Genomic DNA, 27,643 nt, shown 5'->3' with positions numbered 1-27,643 from the left:
CCTTTATAAATCATTTATCTTGCATAACTGCTTTTATTATGATCCTTCACTGTTTACCATATGATTCATATATAATGGTTTTGTTTATACAGTGTACTTTTCAAGCCTAACGTTCATACAATTTTATGTATTTTTTCAGAAATATGTGGGTACTTTACGCAAACTATATCTTATATGGAATTCTGTCTGAGAATGTGGTTTTAAATAAATGTAAAAATTGTTTTAATTTATATAGAAATAAGGATGCAAACAATTGCTTCGTGCTGAAAACAATTTTATTACTTTTGTCAAGGTAGGGATCACGAACTATGCACTCTGTTTATTTCTTATTCGCTGTAGGAATTTCAGTTAGACTGAAATGCTGTTTTACTGATGTAGGACAGCTTCAGCATAATTCTTACGTGGAATAAAAACAACGGAAAGCTATTGTAAATGTCACAGCTGTTGTTTCAAAGATAAATGTCATAAGTGATACACTCATTAACTTTTGAATTGCGCAATATTTGAACGACAGATTCCGAACAGATTTTCCTTGAAATGGAGCCCATCATAATAAATTCCAGGGCGAGTAATCGTCAGCGGATTCATTCATAGCACGCATGGCGTCACTGATACGAGGTGGGCGTGGTCAACGTGCTTTTTAGCGTGGAGCGTGCAGTGGGTCGATTAAGACGCATTTGCGAATGAACTTTGTGCTAGTGACCTCACTGGAATGGCTGCTTCCATACGTTTATTAAAGCACTGTTTTATGGTCAAGACAGGCAGGTACGTTTAAAGTACATAAAAGTTTTTGGTTTTTTTTTGGTTTTTTTTTGTTTTTTTTTAAAGAAAGACAACTCGTAAAACTTCGTCAATGCATGATCTGGTCTGTGATTTGCACAGTATAACATTGTAAAATGTATATGGGAAATTCCTTTTATTTTTAATCATTGGCAGGCAAAGAGTCAGTACAAAAAATCTGTATTTTAAAACATCATCTAAAAACATAACTGTATTCACGTCACGATTATTCTCTTAAAGTGAAATCATTTGCAAACATAGAGTCTTTAGTTTTACCTGTAGAGTGGTCGTGCAGTATTAACGAAGCCATTAAAAACAATCGAATCCAGTCTGTTTTACCTCTTTGATAATTTTCTATTTTGTTTCTGACGATGCCCTGCGACTTTGAATTGACTTATGCGAGTCTGATAATGATTACCTTTCTGTCGTTGTATATGTAATTGTATTCCCTTTAATTTCTAGAAATAGTTTTTCATCTTAATGTCAACAGTTCACGTTTAATTTTGACTTTATCATAATTATTTGTCCCCATATTTCACCGGCATCACACGTGGACCGGAACCAACAGAAGACGGGGACACATATTAGCTCAACTCCTGCCTGTATACGGATAGTTATCGTACATGTTAAATGTTAAATAATAACCGTAAACCTTAGCACGAACTGTGAGCCGAGTACTGCGTATCAGATACTCAAGAAAAAGTTAATTTATCCTTCATGTAACAGAATGTTCGAGATAAATACAATTTTTAAAGAGTCTTTCTCTTGATAAATGCAGCATGTACATAGTAATCAGTAATACAGTAAAATTAAAATTCAGTTTTTTTTTCAAAATTGTCATTTTGCTATATTTAATAGGATACAGGTTATAATGAGCAAGAATACACAACATAACAGTTAAGACAACTATGAACAGTTTTTGGAAAAATTTTTTTTTTATAGCTATACTGTATTTAAATGTCTTCTCTAATCCAAAAGCAGGTATGTTTAGTGGGTCTTTCAGTTTCTGTCTGAAAAAAAAGTAGTTCATACTAGGCGTTTTTGTTTTTTAGAATTTTTAATACAATTTGCACAGATCAATAATCACTTCATTAACTCATTGTTTTATGTTTGTAATGCATGACTGATATTAAAACAGTTTTCTTGTTGTGAGTGATAATACATATCTGACATGTCTAAATGTTAGCCATTTGACTGCACTCCTGCATATTGTTAAGTTGCCATTTAAATAAATATGTTAATCAACAGTAATATTTTAGTGGTACTACAGTGTGCATTGCAAGAGTATGTTGCATGTTGTAGCAGTATATTATATATTTATGTGACTAGCTTATTTATAATAGGTGGCTTACAGTTTGGGCAAGGATAGTGTATTTGTGTACATGTATATGCATTTGGAGGTACGAAATGTTAAATGCTTTACAATGGAGCAGAAAACCTGTTAATAAAAAAAAATTTTGCTTGAAAGTTTCCCATTATGTTTGCATAGTAAACATCTGTATGTTTGCATTTTTTAAAAAAAGATGGATGACTTGATTAATTATACATTTTTACTTGTGTATTGAAAATCATATTTTTTTTCCCTCAATTTGCTCATTCATGTTTGGAGAAAGTTGCATTCTGTACTATCCAGAAATAGTTTTTCAAGTATTCTGCAGTTATTAAGTAGACTTAATCAAATATTTGTTTACCTACTATGGAAGTCTGCAGATCTGTTTGTTTCATTCAAGAATTTTCCAAGCCTTAACAGTAACAATGTAATAGTTTATCATATATGCCTTTCTTTGTAGCTCGTTCCATGTTCCTTGTGCCTGTTCTACTGGGATAGTCTAAGACGTGAAATCAAAAATGCTAAAATATTATTTAGAAACTTTAGTTAAGATGTGCAGCAAACATTCTGCCTGCTACTGGTGGTATGTCAACTTTCAGTAATTTAATAATTTAATTTACTTTCTGTGATAATATAACTGCAAATGCAGCTGAGAGACAGCTGATCAATACATATCTGTATTCAATGAAAAGTGATAAAAATTATAAGTAATTTAACATTGATTATTGTAAGTCGGGATAATAATTCACTGATATCTACACGATTTTCAGGTTTAAAAAAAATGAAAACTTGTATGGTTAGATCAGGAGTGGCCAACCCACGGCTCTTTGCCTGGTTTCATGCGGCTCTTACGTTCATATCAAAGTTTGTGTTTGTGTTTTTTTTTTTTTAATGTTCGTGCTCGCGTCGCTTGAGTTCAATACGGTATTTTCGTCAAATGCACATGTGCGTGAGATGAATATACCGCAAAGTTTCCTAGTAGGGGCAAGATCATTTAAGTTAACAATTTGTGTCAAGTTCGCTCTCAAAATGGCAGGGAAAAAATGCACAGCAAAATGAAAATATGAAGATGAACACAGGATGTTTTTAACAGAGTGGAAGAGTTTATATTTTTTTGTTGAACGTAATGGCAAGCCATTCTGTCTTATATGTCAGGCGCCATTAGCGCATTTCAAAGCTTCAGATCTTCCGCGCCACTTCAGCTCACTCCATGCTAACATTGACCAGGAATTTCCAAAAGGGACTGAACTTCGCAAGCACAAGTTGGTCTCTTTGAAAACTCAGGCAGAAAAGCAGATACAGTTTTTCCGAAAATTTACGAAGCGCTCGGAGACCATAACGCTCGCATTGTATCAACTGGCTTGGAACATTGCACAGGCTAAAAAGCCATACAATGAAGGGGAGTTTGTTAAAAAATGTGTCAGTGATGTTGTTGAAATCTTGTCTCCTGAAAACGACAAACTAAAACGCATGGTATCAGACGTCCAACTGTCCCGCCACACTGTTGAACACAGAATATCGGACATTAACACGGCTATTGAATCACAGTTGCACTCTGACCTTCAAGCATGTGAGTATTTTAGTGTCGCATTGGGTGAGAGTTGTGATATACAAGACAAGTCTCAGTTGGAAATATTTGCACGGTCTGTGTCAAACGATTGTGTGATCAAAGAAGAACTCCTTGATATTGTGTCATTAAAAGACAGAACCTGTGGCATAGATGTGAAAGAAACAATGATGGCTGTATTTACGAAAGCAAATCTGCCCATACCGAAACTAACTGCAATAGCCACGAATGGAGCGCCAGCCATGATTGGATCTGTGAATGGGCATGTGGGGCTGTGCAAAGCTGACCAAACATTTTCCGAGTTTTGGAATTTCCACTGCATCATCCACAGGGAGCAACTCGTGTCTAAATCATTGAATTTAGACAACGTCATGAAGCCTGTGATGGAAATCGTTAACAACATCCGCACACATGCTCTTAACCACAGGCATTACAAGAATCTCATCGCTGAGCTAGACCAAGGGCTTCCAGGTGACCTGCCGCTGCACTGCGAGGTGGCTGTCAAAAGGCCAAGTATTCTCTCGCTTCTTTGAGCTTTTGGATGCCGTGAAACTGTTAATGGAAGAGAAGGACAAGGACTATCCCGAGCTCTCTGACTTCAAGTGGATTATGGATCTGGCCTTTTTGGTCGACATGCTGTGTCACTTGGTCAGACTGAACCTGACCCTGCAGGGTAAATTAAAAATGCTGCCTGACCTGGTGCAAAGTGTGTTTGCGTTTGTCAACAAACTGAAGCTGTTCAAGGCGCATATTCAAAAGGGAGATTTAACACATTTTCCCACTCTTCTAAAAGCCAGCGGGCAAGTCACCAACGCCGTCCTGAATAAGCAAAGAGCCAGATATGCAACACTGGTTGAAAATCTGCACGAAAGCTTTGTGACCAGGTTCTGTGATCTACAACTGAAAAGGCCACAGATTACGTTCCTCGTTGACCCATTTAATGCGGAGACCGTTTGAAAGCCCCGCTAGTCACAGATGAGGCTGCGGCTGAGTTGGAGATGATCGCTCTTGGTGAGGTGGACCAACTGAAACCTGCTTTAAGGGAAGGGACCATTGAGTTCTGGAAAAGTGTGCCAATGGAAAAATACCCCAATGTTAAACGGGCTGCGCTTAAGATACTGTCAATGTTTGGGTCAACATACGTCTGCGAGTCTGCGTTTTCTACCCTGAAACACGTAAAATCAAAGCATCAATCTGTTCTGACTGATGCCACTTGAAGCAATTCTTTCACATGGGTAACAACAGAATACAAGCCAGATTTGAAGAGGATTGTTCAAGGCAAGGAATGCCAGAAGTCCCACTAAGCAACATCAAAGTCAAAGTCAAGTCAAAGTTGACTTTTGACTAAGCAACATGCATAGTAAAAGAAAAACGCTATTGTAAATTATTATATTTTAGTTTGTGGACTTGGTTGAACTGAGAGTTTGTGTGTGTGAGACACTGCACACAATGTTCATTGTTAAAAATGACTGGCCTGTGGTTTTAGTACTGTAGGAATCAATTTCTGTCATTATCATGTTTGTGTGTGACATTTACAATAAATCTAGCTGAGGTGTGTGTGTGTGTGTGAGGAAGGGATGGGTGATGTTCATGTGTGCCCATGTGTATGACGTGGCTCTTTGTGGTAACACAGTAAAAAATGTGGCTCTTGGTCTCTAACTGGTTGGCCACCCCTGGGTTAGATGAATAACTGAGTTGTATTAGCAGACGTTTATGAGGTCACCTGAACTTTTTTTTTTCCTCCGCCTAAAGAAAATACAGCATTCTATGATGACCCCAAGGTGGACAAGAGGAGCATTTTATGAACATGCATAAATTAATACATAATAAGTAATACTTTAAGCTGCCTTGGTTAACAAATGTTTAACCAATTTAACTTACTGTAGACTACTTGATAAAAATGTTGTAATGATTCAAGTCAAGTAATCAAAATCTGAAGGGCCCTAACATAATTTAATATTTAATGAAATCTTCAAAACTTTATTCTTTAATCTGTTTTAATTAAATGTTAAAAACTGATTTAGCATAGGGTTTATAAAAATATTCTCATGGGTATCCTGACTTATATTGATATGTGCAATATTTATTCTCTGACATTTTCTATCCAGTACATTAAAAAATACTGCTTAATACTAATAATAAAAATTCAAAAGTTCTATCTGTACTGTTGAATTAATGAATTCCATGGTAATTTAGGATATTCTCATTTAAAGAAACAATTTATAAAGCTGTTTTTGTAACAAAGTGCTTTTTATTATCAGGTTTGTTACAGAATCACACTGTTAGGTTTATATCATTTACTCATGTATGATTTTTATTTGTAGTATTAGCTAGTTATAAAATTTAATTAAAGAGTAACATTTACCCCTTAACGCGCACACGTACCGGTCCCGGGACATAACAGCATTTTGACGACGTTACAGCCATGTGTGCATGCCCATCTGCCATGCATCTCGACATACTACCCATCAAATGAAACTTCAAAGTCTCTTCTTACCGATGATATAAACCATTTTGACACACAACAACCACAGCACTGACACTAAAGCCTTTTTTACAGAGAAGTACATACTTTTAAGAGTTGACTTTCCCTACCTTTGAAGACCCCCTGCAAGTCAAACATCAATATTTCTGAGCAGTATTGATCTCATTCTGTCCGTAAGGCTCCAGCGAATATAATCCAGTAAAACGATTAGGTCCAAAACACACGATATATCCTCAAAGGGACAAAAACTCCAGAAAACGTTTCATAACTTGAGACTAGCTACGTAATTTTTTTTCATTTCTATTGATCATATCAGACGTAATTTGTTTCTGTCGGCGATAACCATGCTACAGCATGTTACACGGAAGTGTTAGCTTCTGATTGACACCTAAGTTGGCCAATTACGACGGGTCTGGGGTTGACTGGCACCTCGTATAGCCAACGAGTGTCACAGACAGCTGAACGATGACGTACAACTCCAAACCCTGGTAGAATCTACCAGTTTGATTGGACACTGTGAGTGACACTCAAAACTTACAGCCAAATAGCAGCCGAGCATTTTGATATGTAACTTGCCATACTAACTTGTAAACAAAACGATCAGAGCTGCGCGAAGGTGGCATTTGTGCCAGTCTGCAGACTTGGTGCGTGGTTGTTTATTGTGATTTCGCCAAGTTTTTTCACATTTTAAATATGAATAAACGTACAGATAAACGTAAATACACTCTCGATTAAAAGTATTAGAGGCATGTACGCGGCGTGAAAGTAATCAATCGCCCAGGAGACGTCTAATGGCAGAGAGCGACATGTGACACGCCTTGTGCTTTCTGCCTGCTAGTGATTGCTGCCATCAAGTGGCACATGGAAAACGCTGAGCTGTGTTGTAACAGTTTGTAAAAGAAATGTATATAGTTTGTGTGCATTTTATAAAAAAAAAAGTAAAAATAAAATATATATATATATATTTTTGGCCCATAAGACTTGTATTGACTATTTTACAAAGAAATGTGTATTTTTATTGTTTTTATTATTTTTATAACTAATAGAGTGACACTGTGTGTAGATATAGATTCCTTTAGGTGTAAGCTTTCAGTAGAGCCCTCATTGATATATGTGGGTTGAAGCATTCAAAAGTTATTACACTTTTTCCATACGTTCCAAAATGTGGATAATGGTCCCTCTAAAAAGCACCTGGACATGCCCAAATAAAAACTGGTGTAAAAATGTCATTTTTACAGGTATTCTTTTCAAATTTGAAATGTGAGTAGTCAACAAGTTATTCTGTTGGTATATAGTGTGTTTCTGTCCCCACCTACCTACTGCAGCTTTATTTTCCTTTATTTTCACAAAAAAACTTAGGCGAGAACAAAAAAATGCGTTTTTTTTTGTGAGTTCTAATGTGCATAACTTTTGTTCAGTCACACCTACAGTGATTCTGACTACTAAGGGTGAAACTAGAGAATGTTACCTTTACAAAGAGACCAAACATGTGTTTATACTCCAGATAGTTCAATAACAGCAATGATTCTAATTTGGAGAGGTCGAATTACAAGCGATTTAGCAAAAATGACCCCGCTTGATAAGAGGTGGATGAGTCAAATTAATTCAGATTTCAAATGTCACAAACTCCTGCCGCTTTAATTGTCCAAATCTGTCCCTTTTTTTTTTTTTTAATAAAAACTCCCATACCCAACCCCATTTGTCCAAATTTTAAGGCTTTAAGGTTAGACAGTGTGTGGGTCTTCCAAGGTATTTTGGTGCTGGAAGTTTCTTTTAGCATTTTTTTTCAGGGGCTACTGCATCAGCTGCAGCTCTTTACTATTTAAAACATTCTACCTTAACATTGTTGTCTGTATTAGACACTTTCTAAATTCGGACTGATTGTTCAGAGTATTACCAAGCCTAGACGCTGCTCTACTTTGCCAATTGTATGGTTATGGGTCACAGAGCTACCACACCTAAGGAGCTTATTTCCTTTTCTGTAAATTTCTACCTAAGTTAAGATGCTTGATTTTTTTTTTTTTTATTTTATAAATACATTCGCACTGATAAAGATCATTACTTGGTACAGATTTAAGCAGCAAGAAAAACCAGTGTGATAAGCTTTCATACAAGCTGCTTCCATAATTGCATATGCAACATTTAGGAACAAGCCAGCACTGCAGACATGACCAAATCTGCTGGCATTTCACTGTTTTGACATTGGGGATAATAATAATAATACATTTTATTTATATAGTGCCTTTTTCGTGCTCAAGGTGCTTCACAGAGTCTCGGAAAGAAACAGCAGGTATATGTAACATTGGATAGAAATGTTTCCTGAATAGAACATTAAAACAAATAGATACAGTGTACACAAAGCATTAAATAGAATAAAAGAAAATAAAGCCGAGTAAAATACTGAAAGAAAAGCCTAGCGGATAACGTTTTGTTTGTGATATCACATACACAAATTATACTCTGCATCTGAACAGAAAGGAATACTGAGTGAGGAGGCAGAATGTCAGGTTAAGTTAAATGCCCTCCCAAACAGATGAGTGTTAAGTTGTTTTTTAAAAGAATGAATTGAGTCAGCTGATCTAATTAATTTTGGTAGGTCATTTCAAAGTCTGGGGGCAATACGGCTAAAGGCCCTGACACCTGTAGAGTGCAGGGCATAACAAGATTGCCAGAATCGGGGGACCTTTAGCAGGTGAACAGGAGCATAGTGATGGAGAAGGTCACTAATGTAGTCTGGTAATGGTGCAAGGCCATATAAAGTTTTGGAGGTTAATAATATAATTTTTATAATCAATCCTGTTAAACACAGGGAGCTAGTGGAGACAAAGCAGGATGGGTGTGATGTGTTCATTGTTGCTGGCTCATGTTAGGAGAGGAGCAGAGTTTTGAATCAACTGGTGCTGTGATACAATATTAGAAGCAGTACCTGCCAGTACGGAGTTACAGTAATCGATGCAGATGTGATAAAAGCAGGGACAAGCTTCTAAGCATTAGAAATGGTGTGAAATGAGCGAACATGGGATATGTTGCGCAGGTGAAAGTAATACATTTTCTTAATGTGGTTTATTTGGATGGACAAATCAAAAATGAGACCAAGATTCCTTGCGTCAGAAAAAGGTCTGATGAGATCACCGTCAAGAAAGACTGAGTAGATAGTGCCAGTTTTGTTGCAATTTAATTTTCAAGAGTTCTGGTCCATCCAGGTTTTAATCTCACAGAGGCAAGCTGTGAGCTAAGAAGCCCTGATGAAGTTTTTCTTTTAACATTGAAATAGAGTAGGTCATTCTCTGCATAAAAATTATAAGACAGTCCATGATGTGGCTAATAGAAAGCATATAGATACAGAAAATCAGATGGCTGAGGACAGAGCCCTGAGGAATCCCTTGTATGACTGGCACTGAGCTGGATCTACTTTTGCCAAGGCTAACATACTCTTGCCTATCAGTCAGATAGGACTTAAACCAGGAAATAAAATAAGAAATAAATGTGCAAAATATACAAGTTCAGGCAATATCATTCAGGGTAACTTTTGGAAATGTAAACTAGTCATAATTGCACAGAATATTCCTCTGTTTTAAAATCAAAGAGTTTGAAAATTTGGTCGTGCTTTTCATTGGTAGTTTTGAATATTTGAAGATGCCTAAATAAAAATGGAAGTTTCTTCACACATTTCATTATAGAATTGTGAAATTTTAACAAAATTGTTCCTTTGATGCAGACACACCGATGGATAAAAATGACAATTTTTATCTAGATAGGGTCTTTTTTTTTTTTTGCATTATACATGAATACACCCAAAAAGCTAATGTTTTCTTGTGATGATTATTGAAAGCTTTCAAGTTCACATTTGAGTTAACTGTGCTATTACAATCGGTGGCGCTCATTGGAATGAAGGATAATTGATTAATGTGCATGACCGTGATTTCTAAAGAAAATTAATCAATGTTAACTTTTTAAAAACTTTCTGAAATGAGAGGAAGTTATGAACAGAGGATAGTGCAAAATGTTGTGTTTAAACGATTCAGTGTTCACAAGGGATCTCAAAGTCCAGTCCCAGAGGGCTACAGTGGCTTCAGGTTTTCATTCTAACCCTTTCCTTAATTAGTGACCTGTTTTTGCTGCTAATTAACTACTTTTGAATTAATTTTAATTGACTTGGTCATGAAGACTCAGGCCGAATAATTGTTTCTTTTTTCTTAAACAGTAATGAGATACAAAATGAAACAAAACTGTGACCATCATACAAAATATACAAAAAGGGTGGAGGTCTCTGGAATGTTGATCTGCTCAGGTCTCCAGAACAAGTCAACAGTGCTCTTAGAAAAGTAAAGAAAAAGACATTTTCAAAATTGTTGACTATTTCACAATGAGAGGAGCATGAAGCCATGGGATTAAGGAACGGGTTTAATTAACATCAAGACCTGGGACCTAATTAAGCAACTGGTTGGAATGAAATTGGTTGTAGACTTAGTTGGTCTTCTGCTGGCTTACTCAGTTCACATTTAATTTCTGTTTAAGGAAAGAAATGAAGTAATTCAGAAGAACGATGAAAAAATTCTGGGGAACAAATCTTAAAAAAACAAGTCAATTAAAATGTAAAAGAAGTTAATTAGCGGTAAAAACAGGTCACTAATTAAGAAATAGTTAGAATGAAATCCTACAGCCATTGCTGCCCTCCAGTACTGGAGTCTGAGATCCCTGGTGTTCACTAATGAAATGTACTTTTGAGCAGCTTCTTTTGCAGAAAGGCTGTCAGGGTTATATTTTTAAAATTTTTGCTATTTTGGTATGAATGTATAAAATTAATCCTGATTACTTTAGTTTTTGTAGCCTTGTTGCATGAAGTGTTAATCCTGTTTAAAAACCACAGTTGCAACTGGATGCACTGCTGCTATTTAGTCATAGAAGTGTCATTAATACTAAGTGTTACTCTGCTAATATAAGTGGATACCTGTGCCATAAAACTGCCAGTTTTCCTCAGCCATTATATAGATAAAGCTTTAATTATCCATGGAGAAATTTTGCTTTTTTTATTTATTTTTTTTTTAACAGACACTCTTCAAATAAATGAATACATAATGTACACACACACACTGCCCTGAACACACACCAGAATGGCTATAAATCAAGAAAATTCAAAAGAATGAAAAGTTCTGAGTGGCTGTGATGGTCACAGTATCGCATTATGAAGACTTATTGGTGTTGGTATAAAGAGGCCCCAGTAGTGTTTCTTGACACACTTCTGCTGAATAATTCGTTGATTGAAAGTACTCAGTGTTAGTGTGCCAGAGCGAGGATGTGCAGCATTGTTTTAATTTAGATTTAGTGCATCTTATAACTGAGCTTGCCCTTTAATTAGGTTGTTGATTCGGTGGGCCTTTCTTGATGTTACCAGCCCGGCCCACCACAGCATAGAAAATCACTCTGACCATCACTGAGTTATAGAAGATGTGAAGGATGTCACTTCCCGCATTAAAGCAGTGCAGTCTTCTAAGTAAAAAGAGCCTGCTCTATCCATTCTTATATAGGTGTAGTGGTGGCTCTGAGGCTAGGGATCTGCGCTGGCAATCGGAAGGTTGCCGGTTCGAATCCTGTAAATGCCAATAGGGACTCTTCTCTGTTCGGCCCTTCAGCAAGGCCCTGAACCTGCAATTGCTAAGTGTTTTGAGTAGTGAGAAAAGTGCTATATAAATGCAAAGAATTATTATTATTCGTTCCCCTGTGTTCTGAGACCAGTCCAACTTGTCTTTAATGTGAGCCCCCAAGTACTTGTAGTAGTGAATCACCTCTGCATTTGCTCCTTACATGTGTTACATTCTGCCCTACATGTGTTAAATAAACATGCAACACCTCTTATGCTACTGCAGTAGAAATATTTCATGTTAGTAAAATATGATTTTCATAAAAGAAAAGAAGCTTACAAAATCATACATTAAACATTGTTTTGAATTTATTTTGTAGTGTTTTGATTTCTGAATGTCTAATAATAAGTAACATTAAACACACAGTGCATTTCTTTTATGAAAATTTAATATAGTGGGAATATTGTGAAGCTTGAATTGCAATATGAATTGTATCATGGAATAAGTGTGATGTCTCATGCCTAATTGAAATATATTATTTTCTGTTACCTTCCTTCCGTTGAATAAACTGCCTTTTGGGAAAAGGTACAACCTTGGGCACCCAGTAATCCCAACTTGTGTTTACCTTCTTAAAATATATTTAGTGTGAAGCTGCCATATCACAGCTTTTAAAATGATTTTTTTTTATGTGAACAGGTTGGTAAGTCTATGAATGCAAAAGACCATCTGAAGCATTAGTGGTTCCAGGAGGTTTTTACTGTGTTTTCACTACATACCAAATGATTTTATGATCATGGAAAGTGTATTTGTATAAACAAATACAGTAAGTGCTTTAGACTTTCAAGTCTAAAGGAGTGGTAGCTCTGAGGCTTGGGATCTGCACTGGCAATCGGAAGGTTGCCGGTTCGAATTCTGTAAATGCCAAAAGGGACTTTGCTGTGTTGGGCCCTTGAACAAGACCCTTAACCTGCAATTGCTGATCACTTTGAGTAGTGAAAAAATTGCTATATAAATGCAAATAATAATAATTATTATTATTAAGTAATTATAAGTGTTCTAATGCTGTTTTTTTTCTTTACCTTGCAGCTAGACTAATAGGTTTTGTAATATCTCACAGCGCAATTTACACTCGCTGTGTACTCTTTGAATTCATACATACAAGCATTTTAAAAATTTCTCGTTATAAAATTACATTAGTTTTCTTTTCTGCTGGAATAGACTAAGTATTTATTCATTATATTACAAGCAATGTATAGTGCAGGCAAGAAAGTTAGAGTTAATCACTAGAATAAGAAGCTGCTAACACTGAAAATGAAGTCCTATGGTTATAGGCTGTTTAATAATTATAGGACGTCTGTCTTTTTGTAAAATTATGTATACTATGATTTAGAAATAAATCCAATTACTTATATATACATAATTTTATAAGTTACAAGTAGGAAGGTGTTACAAGAGTTAGATCAGAATAGGCAATTGGCATGGCAGACAAAGCAAAACATATGACATCATTTGTTTAGAATTTCAAAAAGCTTGTTCAGTGATTCCACACTAAACCCAGGTTTGAAGCTGGAAGTAGGAAGCAGCAGAGGTAACTTGCAGAGAAGTAGCTCAGAGAAAAAAAAAACACAGATTATATTACACTACTGTACATGAGAGAAAAAAGGATATAACCTGTAAAACCGGTGGCATGTTACATGACTTCTGGTTGTGGGGTATACCAGGATTGCTTACTGAAGTTTCTAATGTTATTGTCAGACTATGTCAGTTTAAATGACTAAAAATTGATGGTTATGTTCCATTTACTGGCTAAGTGCCAAACGTCAATACAGTCCTGCTCTCCAATAATAGGTAATAGGTTAATATGGCCAAGACTGTAGCTAAGCTCTCTTACCTTTTTTTGTTTTTTCTTCTATTCTTCCATGGTACGTAAAACATGAGACATCAAACAGAAAAGCTTTTCTTCCATTTGTGTGGTCCAAAACAACAGTGTTCCTTATTCCTCATTGCTGCATTATAGTAATTGTACTTCTGAAGGATTATTCATTTGTTGTTTGGTGTCATGCACACAAAGCCCACCCATATGACCAAAGACCCGTTTGATTTTATCAGAGTGGGTCGCTGACTAGTTAATTGTTGCATTATGTCACCAGCTTCGTGGGAGTATGCAACAAACTGCCTGAGACTCACTAATATGTAAATGAAAGTTATAACTGAAAATCACTGGGAAGGTCATATAATGTGACATAACCTTAAAGTGTTACAGATGGCAGCCAGTTGGATAAACAAGTATTACTTACAAGGCACCAAAAAACGATTCAAAAATCTTTGACAGTGTAAAATAGTAGAAAAATGCAGTTTAATGTAAATAATTAAAATAAGCAAGGTGACCCACACTGATATATAGGAAATAAACTTTGAGAATAGTTTAGGTATGCATGTTGAGACCATCTTTTTCCTCTGAGCAATGTTCAGAAGTAGTTAAAAGGAAAAAAAAATGTAAAATTAATTTACAGTCTAAATTGGAATAGTATATTTGTAATTAGAACACTCGACACAGTTGGGGTCACTAAACTACAGAAAATACAGAACACTATAAGCTGTGCAGGGTGTAAGATTCCAGTCCATCCCCAGTGATAAGGACAGTTCTTACTGTAACAGGCTAAGAGAATAAAACATTCTTAAACAAAAAGGACTTTGTTAGAATAATACCCCGGTGTTCTGAATTCTCAAAAAACACTGATAAAATTAATCTAGTGTAGGTCTTGGTACAATGCCTTGTTCTTCTTGTTTAGTTTTTGTAGGGTATATATAGTATACAAAGAAAAAATGTACCGCACTGTGCTCCTGCTAACCTGTCTAAACAGTTTTTACCTTGTTTTCTGGATTTTCATCTTAAAAAATACATGTCTCCTTGATACTTTTATGGTACTTCAGATATAGATTCAGCAGAAATTCCTATTAAATCCTTTTTTTCTTTTTTCTTTTTAAGACACTTAAAGAATTTACCCATTGTTCATTTACACATCACCAGTACAATGAAAAGAGCATCTGAACATGATTTTAATCTTGCAAAGGAACAACTGAAGACACTAAAGAAAGATCCAGGAAATGAAATGAAACTTCAGATATATGCACTTTTTAAACAGGTAATTATTTAATATAAACCCTAATAGGATTATTGTATACAAGTATTTGTAGAAGTTGGTGCCATTTTTTTATATCTTCGTGTTAGTAAACTTCCTTTTAGTTTTTTCTTGGTAGTTTGTTTTGAAAAGAAGTGTTATGAAAAACCAAATATTACAAAAAAAATGTAATAAAATATATTTCATTACCTTTTAGTTTAGTTTAAGCAACAAAGATACAAGGTGTCAAATTGCATTTTTTATTGAGCAAGGATGTTTAACACTAGAATTACCAGAGCCTACGAAAAAACTCGTAATTCCGTCCCACCTTAAATCGCTTCTTAAAATCGTTCACAGCTCTCCACCAGCGTCTTTTGTCATCTAAATGTGCTGATAAAAACCAGGCTGCAAGTAGCCGGCTATTCCATCCCCCACCGACTTAGAACGTGCACAAACTTCTCCCAGCTCATGCCTTGATTGATTATCTGGGAGTGAAGTGGAGTTTTAGAGTGGAAAGAATAGATCATTATTTGGAACACACGCATTTCACGTGTGTTCCGTTTCTACAGTAATCCGTGGAAACACATTTTTAAAACAGAAACGTTTTTCATATTGTAGTAGTAAATGACAAAATGTAAGCATAAACTATATAATGTATGAAGCCTGAAGTCCAAATATCAAACACTTCCACAAAAGGTACACATATAATAGAACAAGTATGCTTTTATTCAAAAATATAACTGCAGAAAAAAGCCACCTTAGTATGCCATATTGACACATAGATACTATAGCTGCCACGATAGCGTAATGGTATCAGCCACTGACTAGTATCCAAAAGGTCATGAGTTCGATCCCACATGGTTCAGTTTTGAGAAGTAAACTGCTCTTATTCTTACTATTTTAGAATAAAAACACGCATTTGATTTCAGTGTGTAACAGCCAGTAATTTATGATACTTGTAAAGGTAATTTTTTTTTTTTTTATTCACTTTTCATTCTCAGTCGTGTTCAGGATCCTTCCCTACCCCCCATCTGAGAATGCTGTGTGTTACAAGAATAAAAAACAAGTGCACTTTTATTCTAGACTATAAGTGAAGAAAAAATAAAGCAAGTTACAGTAGGCGGTTCATGCGACAGCTTGCGTGGTGCAATGCTAAGAACTGCTGATTTCCGATCCGTGCTATATAAAATCATCACATTCAAATATTAACAATTTCCACACACCCTTCCTACATTCAAGACATGTGTACTTGTTGCAGTGTACACATCTCTCTGTGCTATGGTTCCTATTACACTGAATGAGCACCTGACATTGTACTTTCTTCCCTATAGAAATCACATTCGAGTATAGCGCGTCTCCAAATAAATCACATTTGAGTTATAGCGCGTCTTTATGTGAAAACAGCATTGTCAGATTGGGGGTTCGTGAACGCGACTGAGAGAATGGAACTGAATAAAAAAAAAAGACTGAAATCAATTGTATGTTTTTATTCTAAAATAGTTAAGTACATGCAATATTATTTAAAAACGAACAGCATCAGATCGGGTTTGAATACACGCTGACGCTGAACTCCTGTCTATCTACATAGTAATAACAGTAATTTTATTATTATATAGGAGCTTCCCTGTCTGCCTATCATATAGTGCCTTTCCTTCCTACCTATCTATATATCTATCCCCTTAGCTGTTTTTTTATATATCTGTTATACAGTGCCTTCCTTGTTTATTTATATATCTAGTGTCTTCTCTGCCTGTTTGTCTGTCTGATTGCATATAGCGCTGAACTTACTGCTCTGTACTATTCTGTCCTCTGCATGTCCTGGAGTACAAAAGAAACACCACCGTACAGCAACATGTGCGAACTGGCAAGATCGGGGGAAAAAACACGCGGTCACTGATTACAAACCGCAAGATGAATGAAAGAGACAATATATGTAAAAACATCATCGCACTAATGCAATATTATTTGAAAACGAACAGCGTCAGATAGGGTTTGAATATGCGCCCGATCTGACGCTGTTCGTTTTCAAATAATATTGCATGTACTTAACTATTTTAGAATAAAAACATACAATTGATTTCAGTCTTTTTTTTTTTATTCAGTTCCATTCTCTGTCGCGTTCACGATCCCCCCCCAATCTGACAATGCTGTTTTCACATAAAGACGCGCTATAACTCGAATGTGATTTCTATAGGGAAGAAAGTACAATGTCAGGTGCTCATTCAGTGTAATAGGAACCATAGCACAGAGAGATGTGTACACTGCAACAAGTACACATGTCTTGAATGTAGGAAGGGTGTGTGGAAATTGTTAATATTTGAATGTGATGATTTTATATAGCACGGATCGGAAATCAGCAGTTCTTAGCATTGCACCACGCAAGCTGTCGCATGAACCGCCTACTGTAACTTGCTTTATTTTTTCTTCACTTATAGTCTAAGCGCACAGGTACTTCAGTTCGCAAGCATTGGTACGAGAATGCAGTCACAAGTACGCTGCAGAGCTACAGCGCATCTTTATGTGAAAACAGCATTCTCAGATGGGGGGTAGGGAAGGATCCTGAACACGACTGAGAATAAAAAGTGAATAAAAAAAAAAACTAACCTTTACAAGTATCATAAATTACTGGCTGTTACACACTGAAATCAAATGCGTGTTTTTATTCTAAAATAGTAAGAATAAGAGCAGTTTACTTCTCAAAACTGAACCATGTGGGATCGAACTCATGACCTTTTGGATACAAGTCAGCGGCTGATACCATTACGCTATCGTGGCAGCTGTAGTACGTATGTGTCAATATGGCATACTAAGGTGGCTTTTTTCTGCAGTTATATTTTTGAATAAAAGCATACTTGTTCTATTATATGTGTGCCTTTTGTGGAAGTGTTTGATATTTGGACTTCAGGCTTCATACATTATATAGTTTATGCTTACATTTTGTCATTTACTACTACAATATGAAAAACGTTTCTGTTTTAAAAATGTGTTTACACGGATTACTGTAGAAACGGAACACACGTGAAATGCGTGTGTTCCAAATAATGATCTATTCTTTCCACTCTAAAACTCCACTTCACTCCCAGATAATCAATCAAGGCATGAGCTGGGAGAAGTTTGTGCACGCTCTAAGTCGGTGGGGGGATGGAATAGCCGGCTGCTTGCAGTCTGATTTTTATCAGCACATTTAGATGACAAAAGACGCTGGTGGAGAGCTGTGAACGATTTTAAGAAGCGATTTAAGGTGGGACGGAATTACGAGTTTTTTCGTAGGCTCTGGTAATTCTAGTGTTAAGGGAAACTCATTGTATATATTTTTATTTTTAATATAATTTTATTATGCAAGCTCGTAGAACTTCTATTGCAGTCAAGCAAAGAAAAATCATACACTATAAAATATAGGTCCAAGTTTGTTGATGGTGCCATCATGATGCAACACTGATTCGGAAGCCGTGTGGTTCAGTTTTGCCCTTCGGCAGATGTTTGCTCATACTATGCATCAGCTTCTTTCAAGGGAAATTTTCACTTGGAGATCTGTACATAGACAACGTCTTTGCAACCTATGTACAATTACACCCCAAATTTAACTTTCCAGCGACACTTTTTTTTCACTACCTTCAAATTAGAAACTTTCTTAAACAGAACCAGTCCAATTTTCCTCACCTCCCACTTCCCTCTATGCCGGAAAAAATATTGATCAGTCTTGAGGACTCGGACAGCATTTCCGTAATATATTAAAACCGTTTTACAGTCCCTCCCTTTCAAAGATTCAAGAGTACAGTGGGAAAAGGATCTCTCACTCAACATCTCAGATAGGAAGTGTAATGTAGCAATGCACAGAATTCACTCAAGCTCCATATGTGCAAAGCATAGAATTATTCAACTTAAAATTATATATCGAGTGTATCTCTCTTGTTTAATCTGTCCAAAATGTTTCCAGAGCAAGATCCAACCTGCGAACGTTGCAATCAAGTTCCGGCCTCACTGGGCCAAATGTTTTGGGTGTGCACCAAATTAACATCATTATGGACAAAAATCTTTACATGCCTTTCAGACAGCCTTGGTGTCACAATCCTAATCCACTAACAGCTGTGTTTGGGGTACTTCCAGCTGGGCTTAAAGTGGAGAAGGACAAACAAACTGTGATCGCCTTTACTACACTATTGACACATAGGATTCTTCCAGATGAGCAAGATAAGTCTAACTCTCCTATTTATAAGTCAGTGGGTAACTGATGTTATATACTATTTGAAAGTGGAAAAACCCAAATTCGCACTTAGAGAATCTGTACAAAACTTTTTCAGAACCTGGCAGGATCTAATCAATAACATTTTAGAATAAACATTTAAGTTGAGGAAGCAGGTTCTCTCCCCTATTTTTTTTTTCTCCATTTTTCTTTATTATTTACTTCTTTTTTACTAGCTTAAAGCTTTACTCTGCTGGCCTAGCTCTCTTTCTCCGGGGTGGGGCTTGATTTGTTTCTAACCTTTTTTTGTAAAACCTGAGCTATTTGTATGGCATGTTATTTGATTTTAATAAAATCAATAAAATAAAAAAAATAAAAAATCAAGGGACATTTTTACTTCCTCCACAATTATAGGCTGTGCTTTGTGTCTAGAACTGTGTAGGGAGGGATGACCAGGATTAACCAGCCCCCATTTCCAGCATACAAATGAGGCAGGGGTAACTTTAGGACTCTTCAGTTCTCTCCAGATTCCTTCATCCAAACCTCCCACATCAATACCCAGTTATGGTTTATCTGAGCTGGTCTGAGGCCTTGTAGAAAGCAGACAATTTTGTTTCTGAACATAGTTTACAATTCAGTGAAATCCCACCCCTGAACCTGCCAGGCTAAAAAATGTAGTCTCAACCTGATTAATAATAATGCATTTAAGCACTTAGCAAGTTAAAATAGCCAATTATTATTCAATTAAGAAAAAAGTGCTATCATTCAATTAAATATTCAAGTCTAGAAGAGAGCAACTAGGCTGCTTTCAGAATTGAGAGGTGTGAGGAAAGATTGAAGAAGCTGAATCTTTTCAATTTAAGCAATCTATTAAGAAGTTACCTCATCAGAGTGTTTCAAATTATTAAGGCAGTTGGTACAACAAATTCTTAACTAGAATACAGGGGCACTGTTAGAAACTTGTTTTCACAGAAATATTAGTTTTTCTTCAGGGACCTTTAGATCTTTACATGATGTTAATTTGGACAATGTAGGTGAATGGAACAGTATGTTGGGCAGAATGTAATGTTCTTGTCACAATTCTTCTAATATTCTACTGATAGCATGTTATCAAAACCTAAAATAAAAAAGCAGCAGCAATCTCTACACAGCACTTTTTCAAGTGAAGGTATTCATCATAAATTCATGGCAAATTATATATGGAAACATTCAAAATGTAAATTTCTTATTTTCAATCATTTTATTTTACATTGGCTATTTTTAAGCAAATAGTGGTACTGATATTTTTTTGTGAGCAACACCATCCTTGATACAGTGTTTGCTAGGCCTTAGAATGAGCTGTCTTTGAAAATGAAAGACTAGGCTGCTTTCTTAATACTTATAAACTATAAAATATTGGAAATTATTTTAAAGCTTTATTGTAAAAATCGCTTACTTTAGATTTTCAGCAATCAATGGGTTGTAATTACACACTAGAAAAAAGTCACTACTATGGTTGCTGCTAATTAGTCTTTACATATATACTATGTACAGTGGGGAGTTGGGGGTAATTTCATAGTTGGTACTCCTGACCCAGATGGTTTCCTTTCTAGTTAATGGTTAAAAAACTGTACACCACTAAAAGAGGGACAACAAAAAAGTGTTCAGTTTTTGTGTTCTGAGAAAGCTGGTAGTTTTTAATATGGAGTACAAAGCTGGGAATATGAAGTATTATTAATTTGTGACAAAGCACATGAGCAGATTACAAAGAAAGCAAAAATACTATGGTGAACTGCTGTATAAAATAGCTTTATCAAGTAGAAATACTGCTCAAGCCTAAATTAAGGATTTTTCATTTGTGTAAGAGCCAATCTTAGAAAGTTAGTTTTGAGTTAAACTCATATTAATGTTTGCTTAATTTGAATAGAATATAAATTTCCTTCATAGTCATAACTTATGGTATAGTCTTTTCCCCCCTATAAGTTAGTAAGAGATAGAACCTTCTTACTATACCTGAGAAACAGTGTGATAATAAGCTTGTTGTGGTAGGAACAGGTCCCAGTAAAGAGGGACTTGAAAGTCCCATTTTCTACTCAAAGATGGGATAAGCATACAGTTTTCTGACTGTTTTGAAATGATTCAGAAACATTTTGATATGGTTCAGAAATGTTAAGTAAATGGTAACTATTTGAGATGTAACAAGATTAAGCTTAGAACTGAACTTTTCTTAACATAAATTTTTCTTTGTTTTTTTGCTATTTTAATTTTCTTTTTTGTGTGAACTATTTTACTTTGAAACTTAACTAAACTTTTAAAAACGAATATATTTTGTCTGTGGAATAATTTCTGTGCATCAGGCTTTTGTTGAATTCCATTTTTTTGAGTTGAAGCTGCTGAACTTTGGTAATTTTGGGAAATTGCAGCTACAATTTGTATTCGGTAAAGTGAAATGAAGTCCAGCTTGACTTTGAATCTATAATTAATTATGGAAATGCTTTATTTTTTGCTGTACATTGTAAATTTAGCCCTTTAAAGGCCCATATATACTGCTCGGAACAGCAATATAATGTGACAAACTTTGTAGCATTGTTTTAATTTCATATAGGTCAAAGTTTTTGTGAAATCCTTACTTTGAAGTCTGCAAAACACATTAGCTCTCTCCACTGCTATGATCAACAAGTATTATTAGCCAAGTAGTTCTATTATTTTACTTCATTATTTTGTATTTGATACCTTCTTGTCCTAGAAAATGGCATTATAAAATCTGATACCTGATCAGAGTATAGATCTCTTAATCTCTTGACAGTCTGGAACAAAGTGTTGTACTGCAAAAATTATACTCTGTTATTTATCCAGATGTTTTCAGTACAGCTATACAGTCATAAGACTGTAAAATTATCAAATGGGTATTTTAATTAAGGCAAACAAATCAAATTGTTCTTGTTACTCAGCTCCAATTATTCCTTTAGAAAGAACATAAAAGGACAATAAGAATAATGCGTGACTTTAGAAATGAAAAATCACTAATAGAATTTTACATATGTGATAAGTAAAAATAATTTACAAAAACTAACAATGTAAGACTGTGTCATCAGCAAGCTTAATAGTGATGTTAGTCATGTGCAGCAGTGCATTCCTAAGCATAGAGGAAGTGCAGCAGTGGATTAAGAACGTGTCCCTATGTCGAATGTGAATGTGAATAATGATGAAGTGTGGTCACCTACTCAAACCTCCTGGGGTGGTCTTGTCAGGAAGTTAAAAATCCAGCTGTACAATGAAGTACTTTGACACATGTCACTAGGTCTAAATTGTTGGTTGCATTCTTAGTAACTTAAAAATTAAACTGAACTACATTTGCCTATTAATTATGGCATGTTTTGTTAATAGTTGATTACAGCTGGGACTCCATTTCAGTCCCTACATAATTACTGTCTCTGTGGAATTTGCACTTTCTCCCCTTGACTGCAAGTTCTCCCTTGATAGTCTGGTTTGCTTCTGAATCTCTAAGACATGTAGGCCAATGAGTATCTTCGATAGACATGTGATGTCCACCAGTGATTCCCACCTTATAGCTGGTGCTGTTAGAACAGACTCTGACTAGCTGCAAGCCTGAATTGGAATAAGCAGGTTCAAAATATGGTTGAGTCTATAGATACTGAATATTTTGGGAAATAATACACAGAATAGAATAAAACACTAGATTAACATAATGGTTAGCATTGTTTCTCACAACTTTATGGTCCTGGTTTGCTCAGTCATACTATTGCAACATAGAGTGTGGCCTACAGGGCTCCCCAAACCTGACACAAACAGACATGAACACAAAGTTCAGCATAACACACAAGGCTTTTTTTCAGTGGGAAATGCTTCCCAAATAGTTTCCTACCAGTGCAGCACCAAGCACAGTACTAAAAGCACAATAAGTGGTACAATAATCTGTTAGTGTCTGACAATTTAAAGGAACAAATTCATTTTTTTTGTTCTCTGATTCCCATTGGTTTAGTGCTGCAAACGATGAGTTCTAACCAAACTAATTATGAAACATGTACACCATAATAGGAAATGAGATTGGGTGCTCAATGTATCTTCATCATTTGTAATCCATAATATTTTTCTTTTTTAAATCATACAGGCAACACAAGGTCCTTGTAATGCCCCAAAACCTGGTATGCTTGACTTTGTCAATAAAGCAAAATGGGATGCCTGGAATTCTCTTGGCGGGTTGCCTCAGGTAAGGATACTAAAGTGCTAAATTCCATATGTGTCATTTATTTTAGATCAGGGGTTGGGAACCTTTTTGGCTGAGGGAGCCATGAACGCCACATATTTTAAAATGCAATTCCGTGAGAGCCATACAATATGTTTAAAACTAAATAAAAGTAAATGTGTGCATTTTATGTAAGACCAACACTTTTAAAGTACAATAAGTCTCTAAATTCTTTTTAATGTCGTTATGCTGTTGCTAACCAATGATGAATAAAGTACTTCTTACCATTAATGCGACTTCTGGTGCTGCATGGTTTTGCTGATGGCTTTGTAGTCTGGTTGGTACGTGGTGAGGTTAAGCTTCATGCAGGCCATCCGTTAAATGTGATCGTAGGTTGGTCTTAAAGTACTTTAGATGTGAGAAAGACTGCTCACATGCATACGTAGAGCCTGACATTCTCAGTACAGCAATACTCACACCGCTGCAGTGTGTGGTATGTGACGGGAAGCACGTTCCAAGTTTTGACAATCAGCTGGTCCGCGGGTTGAAGTTTTTTCATTTCTCCCCACTTGTGTTTGCTCGCCAACTCTGCTTGCTGTTGTGCAAGTCTTTTCAAATCTTCATTCAGTGATTTGAACTTATACACCCACATTATCTGAGACCTTCAGGTTAGCAGCTTGTAGCTCAAAATCCCTGACGGAGACACCGGGGATGTAACTCAGGTCGGCGCTGTCCTCTGCACACTTGTGTGGATGGGTGATGAACTTAAAAAGGCGAGTGCACTCACGAAATTCCCCAAAGCGCACTTTGAATGAGTTCAGGAGGTTAGATGTGAAGCCCGCTAGCTGCTGAAGATCAAGATGTTGAGCAGGGTCACTTGCTGTGCATGCATCTTTAAACTCTCAGTTTTTCAAAGTGTAGTAAACGACCTGTTTCAATGTTGGCGATGAAGAGTTCTAGCTTGTTTACAAATGCAAACACTGCTTGTTGAAGGGATAAGACTGTATTTCCAACGTCTTGCATTTTCACATTGAGCTAGTTCAGTTGTTCAGTCATGTCCACGAGATAGTAGAACTTCAGGAGCCACTCAGTGTTAGCTAACTCATGGATGCTCGAAGTTTTTCATTTCAAGAAAAGTCCGGATTTTGCTCAGACAAGCCGTGAAACGGCTGAGCACCTTCCCTCTTGACAACCAACGCACATTGCTGTGCAGAAGCAGATCAGGATAATTATTCCCAACTTCATCCAGCAGTGTTTTAAACTGGCGATCATTTAAAGTTCGGGCATCAATACAGTTGACCACCCGAATGACCAGCGACATCACTTCACCAAGCTGCTCGCCACAAATCTGAGCACAAAGCGCCTCCTGATGTAGGATGCACTGAAAACTTAGGATGGGTCTCTTTTCATGTTCACGAAGAAGCGCTACAAATCCTGTTTTTCCCCACCATGCACGGAGCACCATCAGTATACACCGAAATAAGTTTATCCATCGGTAGATTTTTTTCTTTAGCGAGCTCAGTGAAAGACTTGAATAAATCCTTCCCTCTTGTTGTCCCTTTCATAGGAAAAACAGCAAGACTTTCCTCACGTGGTGTGTCACCTACAGCATACCTTGCAATCATGCTGAACTGGGATAAATGGCTTACGTCTGTTGACTCATCCAAAGCAAGAGAAAAGAATGGTGCTGCATTTATGTCCTTCACTTGTGTTGCCTCAATTTGATTTGCCATCATGATGGTACGATCGTGAACTGTTCTTGCCGACAGAGGCATGTCTTTTATTCATTTGATTATGTTGTCTTTATCCGAAAAGTCATCAAAAGTTTCATTGGCAACATCAAGCATGAATGTTTTGGCATACTCCCTATCTGTGAATGGCTTTCCATTTCTCACAATTGCTAAAGCACCAGCAAAGCTAGCCGAATTCCAGTCAACTTGTTGGGTCCAAACATGGAGTTGCTGCTGACTAGCTTGCACTCTGCACAGTAGCTCTTGACGTTTCATTGATGCAATTTTATCATTGCATATTAGACACACTGCAGAACCTGCTCTCTCCACAAAGGTGAATTCCTCTGTCCATTCCTGCTGAAAAGTACAATACTCCTCATCTTTTTTTCTTTTAGCCATCTTCTTCGATAAAAGGGTTTCTGCAATTAGCTAGCTGACTACTTGATTAAAAGAAGGGAAGTTTACTTCCTGACCTCACAACGACTCGTGTACATTACGCATTATCCAATAACAATTTGGTTTTGTCCCGGAGGACAGCTGTGATTGGCTCCAGCCACCCGCAACCATGAACATGAGCGGTAGGAAATGAATGGATTGAAATACATGAGAATGTTTTATATTTTTAACGTTATTATTTTTCTATTAAAGATTTGTCTGCGAGCCAGATGCAGCCATCAAAAGAGCCACATGTGGCTCGCGAGCCATAGGTTCCCGACCCCTGCTTTAGATGATTCACAAGACCAGTTTTATGGAAAATACTGATAGGCATTTTTCTTTGTTTCAGCTTGCACTGAAATATCATTTCCGCCAACAAGACAGAATAAAGGTTATAAAGAAAGTCCTGTTTATTCATACTGTTCCATACATATGTATAAAGTGTTTCTACTAGCCACAATTCTGGTTTCCACTTCATTTGTCCTTATTGATAACGCACATAAAATATGCTTTTTTTTTTTTTATAGGCAGCAGGTAGACAAATCTTATTTATTAGAAACTACACAACCTTGCAGCAAAAGCTTGTATCTTGGATTCCTGCCGATTTCTTTTAAGGTCTAGGAATTTTAGTAAAAGTATCATAGAAGACAGGCAGAAGGTGAGAATAACACCCTTACAAGACATTTTATTTATTTATTTATTTATTTATTCTGTTTGGCAACATTGTATGAATTTTAATATAAACAAAGTTTAGCTATTTTGTTGCTAAATATAAATACTGTTTACTTTTTTTCCCTCCCCCCTTCTAACATTATATGATGATGTGCCTTATTGCTTATTCTCTTACTTAGTGGTATTTCTGCATTAAGGGCCAGTGGGTACAGCATCACCAGATGTTGAGCTAAAAAAGTAATAAGCTTCCCTTAGCTAGAAAAGTAATAAGCTACTTTTAGTAATTTAATTCTTATATAAATAATTATATAATCCCCAAACATGTATTCCTAAGTATTTTTTAAAATTTTCCTTGCTCAAAGCAGATTCTTATCTAGAAAATATTGTAGAATGTGAAGTTGTCTTTTATGCCAGTGCTGCAAGCCAGTTTTCAGTTGATGTGGCAATAAATTGTGGAAAAAAGCGTAATAAATAAATCCTCTAATTATTATGAAATATAATATCATTTTATTGTACAGTAGCTCAATAATGTTGTTTCATCTGTGTTTAATTACTGTAAGCTTAATCTCCAAATTGCCTTGTTTTTATTGAACAAGTGACTTTTTACAAACACCAAATTTGCGAATGGCTCTTTTAATGTAAACACTGTTTATTTCAAAATGCATCTTTTCATGATGGTTTGGTTACTTGTGAATCAAGACAAAGACCAGCAGGCTGAATATATTCCTATAGGTCAGGGGTCCTCAATCACATTCCTGGAGGGCCGCAGTGGCTGCAGGTTTTTACTCTAACCCAGTTGCTTAATAAGAAGCACTTATTGCTCAAGTAACACTTCTGCTTCACTTCAGTTGTCTTGCTCGTTAAGATTTTGAACCCTTATTGTGTATTTTATTTTTAAACCGCTTCATTCTTGGTTTTAATTGCTCCTAATTAGCAATAACATGCAAATGACAAAAGAAACCAGCATTTCTCCATTTACCTTGTTACCATTTACACCTGTGTGTATTTATTATGCACTATTGGGTTTAATTAAATACTTGGAAGGAAAGTGAAGGACTGAGAATTGCTTGTCCATTTTAACCTTCAAATCATTTGGTTGCTATCCTTAGAAAGGGGAAGAAAATCTAGGATATGAGAATGACTTGACATGGCAGAGTTAAAGCAGTAACACGCCGTGAAATTAAATTATTGGCAAGAATTGCTTTCTAATTAAGCAACCGGGTTAGAACAAAAACCTGCAGCCACTGCGGCCCTCCAGGGGCCTCATGTATAACGCCATGTGTAGAATTCGCACTATAACATGGCGTAAGCACAAAAGCCGAAATGTGCTTACGCACAGAAAAATCCAGATGCAGGAATCTGTGCGTACTCCCAACTTCCACATTCTTCCGCTACATAAATCCCGGTCAGCGTGAAAAGTAACGCTCGTGCATGCGCCTTATGTAACGCCCCAACTCCTCCCAGAATTACGCCTCTTTCAATATGCAAATCAATATAAATCGCCCTTAAGCTCAGCCTTCTGTGAAAAGACAATGGGAAAAGCACGGGGGAAAAATATAAGAATTTCAGAG

At 36.3% G+C, this 27,643-nt stretch overlaps 1 protein-coding gene across 2 annotated transcripts in view; it reads left to right on the top strand.

Annotated features, from left to right (window-relative positions):
• Positions 1-642: 642 nt before the first annotated feature.
• eci2 (enoyl-CoA delta isomerase 2) overlaps positions 643-27,643 on the top strand; it is a 68,194-nt gene continuing 41,193 nt past the window's right edge. For both annotated transcript variants that reach the window (XM_039753354.1, XM_039753355.1), the window contains exons 1-3: positions 643-765; positions 14,734-14,890; positions 23,161-23,259. In XM_039753354.1, the coding sequence (XP_039609288.1) occupies positions 713-765; positions 14,734-14,890; positions 23,161-23,259 (309 nt within the window). In that variant the 5' untranslated portion in view covers positions 643-712. The remainder of the gene's footprint in view (positions 766-14,733; positions 14,891-23,160; positions 23,260-27,643) is intronic.

Source organism: Polypterus senegalus, chromosome 5 (genome assembly GCF_016835505.1).
Source record: "Polypterus senegalus isolate Bchr_013 chromosome 5, ASM1683550v1, whole genome shotgun sequence".
Classification (NCBI taxonomy): Eukaryota; Metazoa; Chordata; class Cladistia; order Polypteriformes; family Polypteridae; genus Polypterus; species Polypterus senegalus.
The sequence above is the reverse complement of the archived record's forward strand: the minus strand, read 5'-3'. Positions and strand labels throughout refer to the sequence as shown.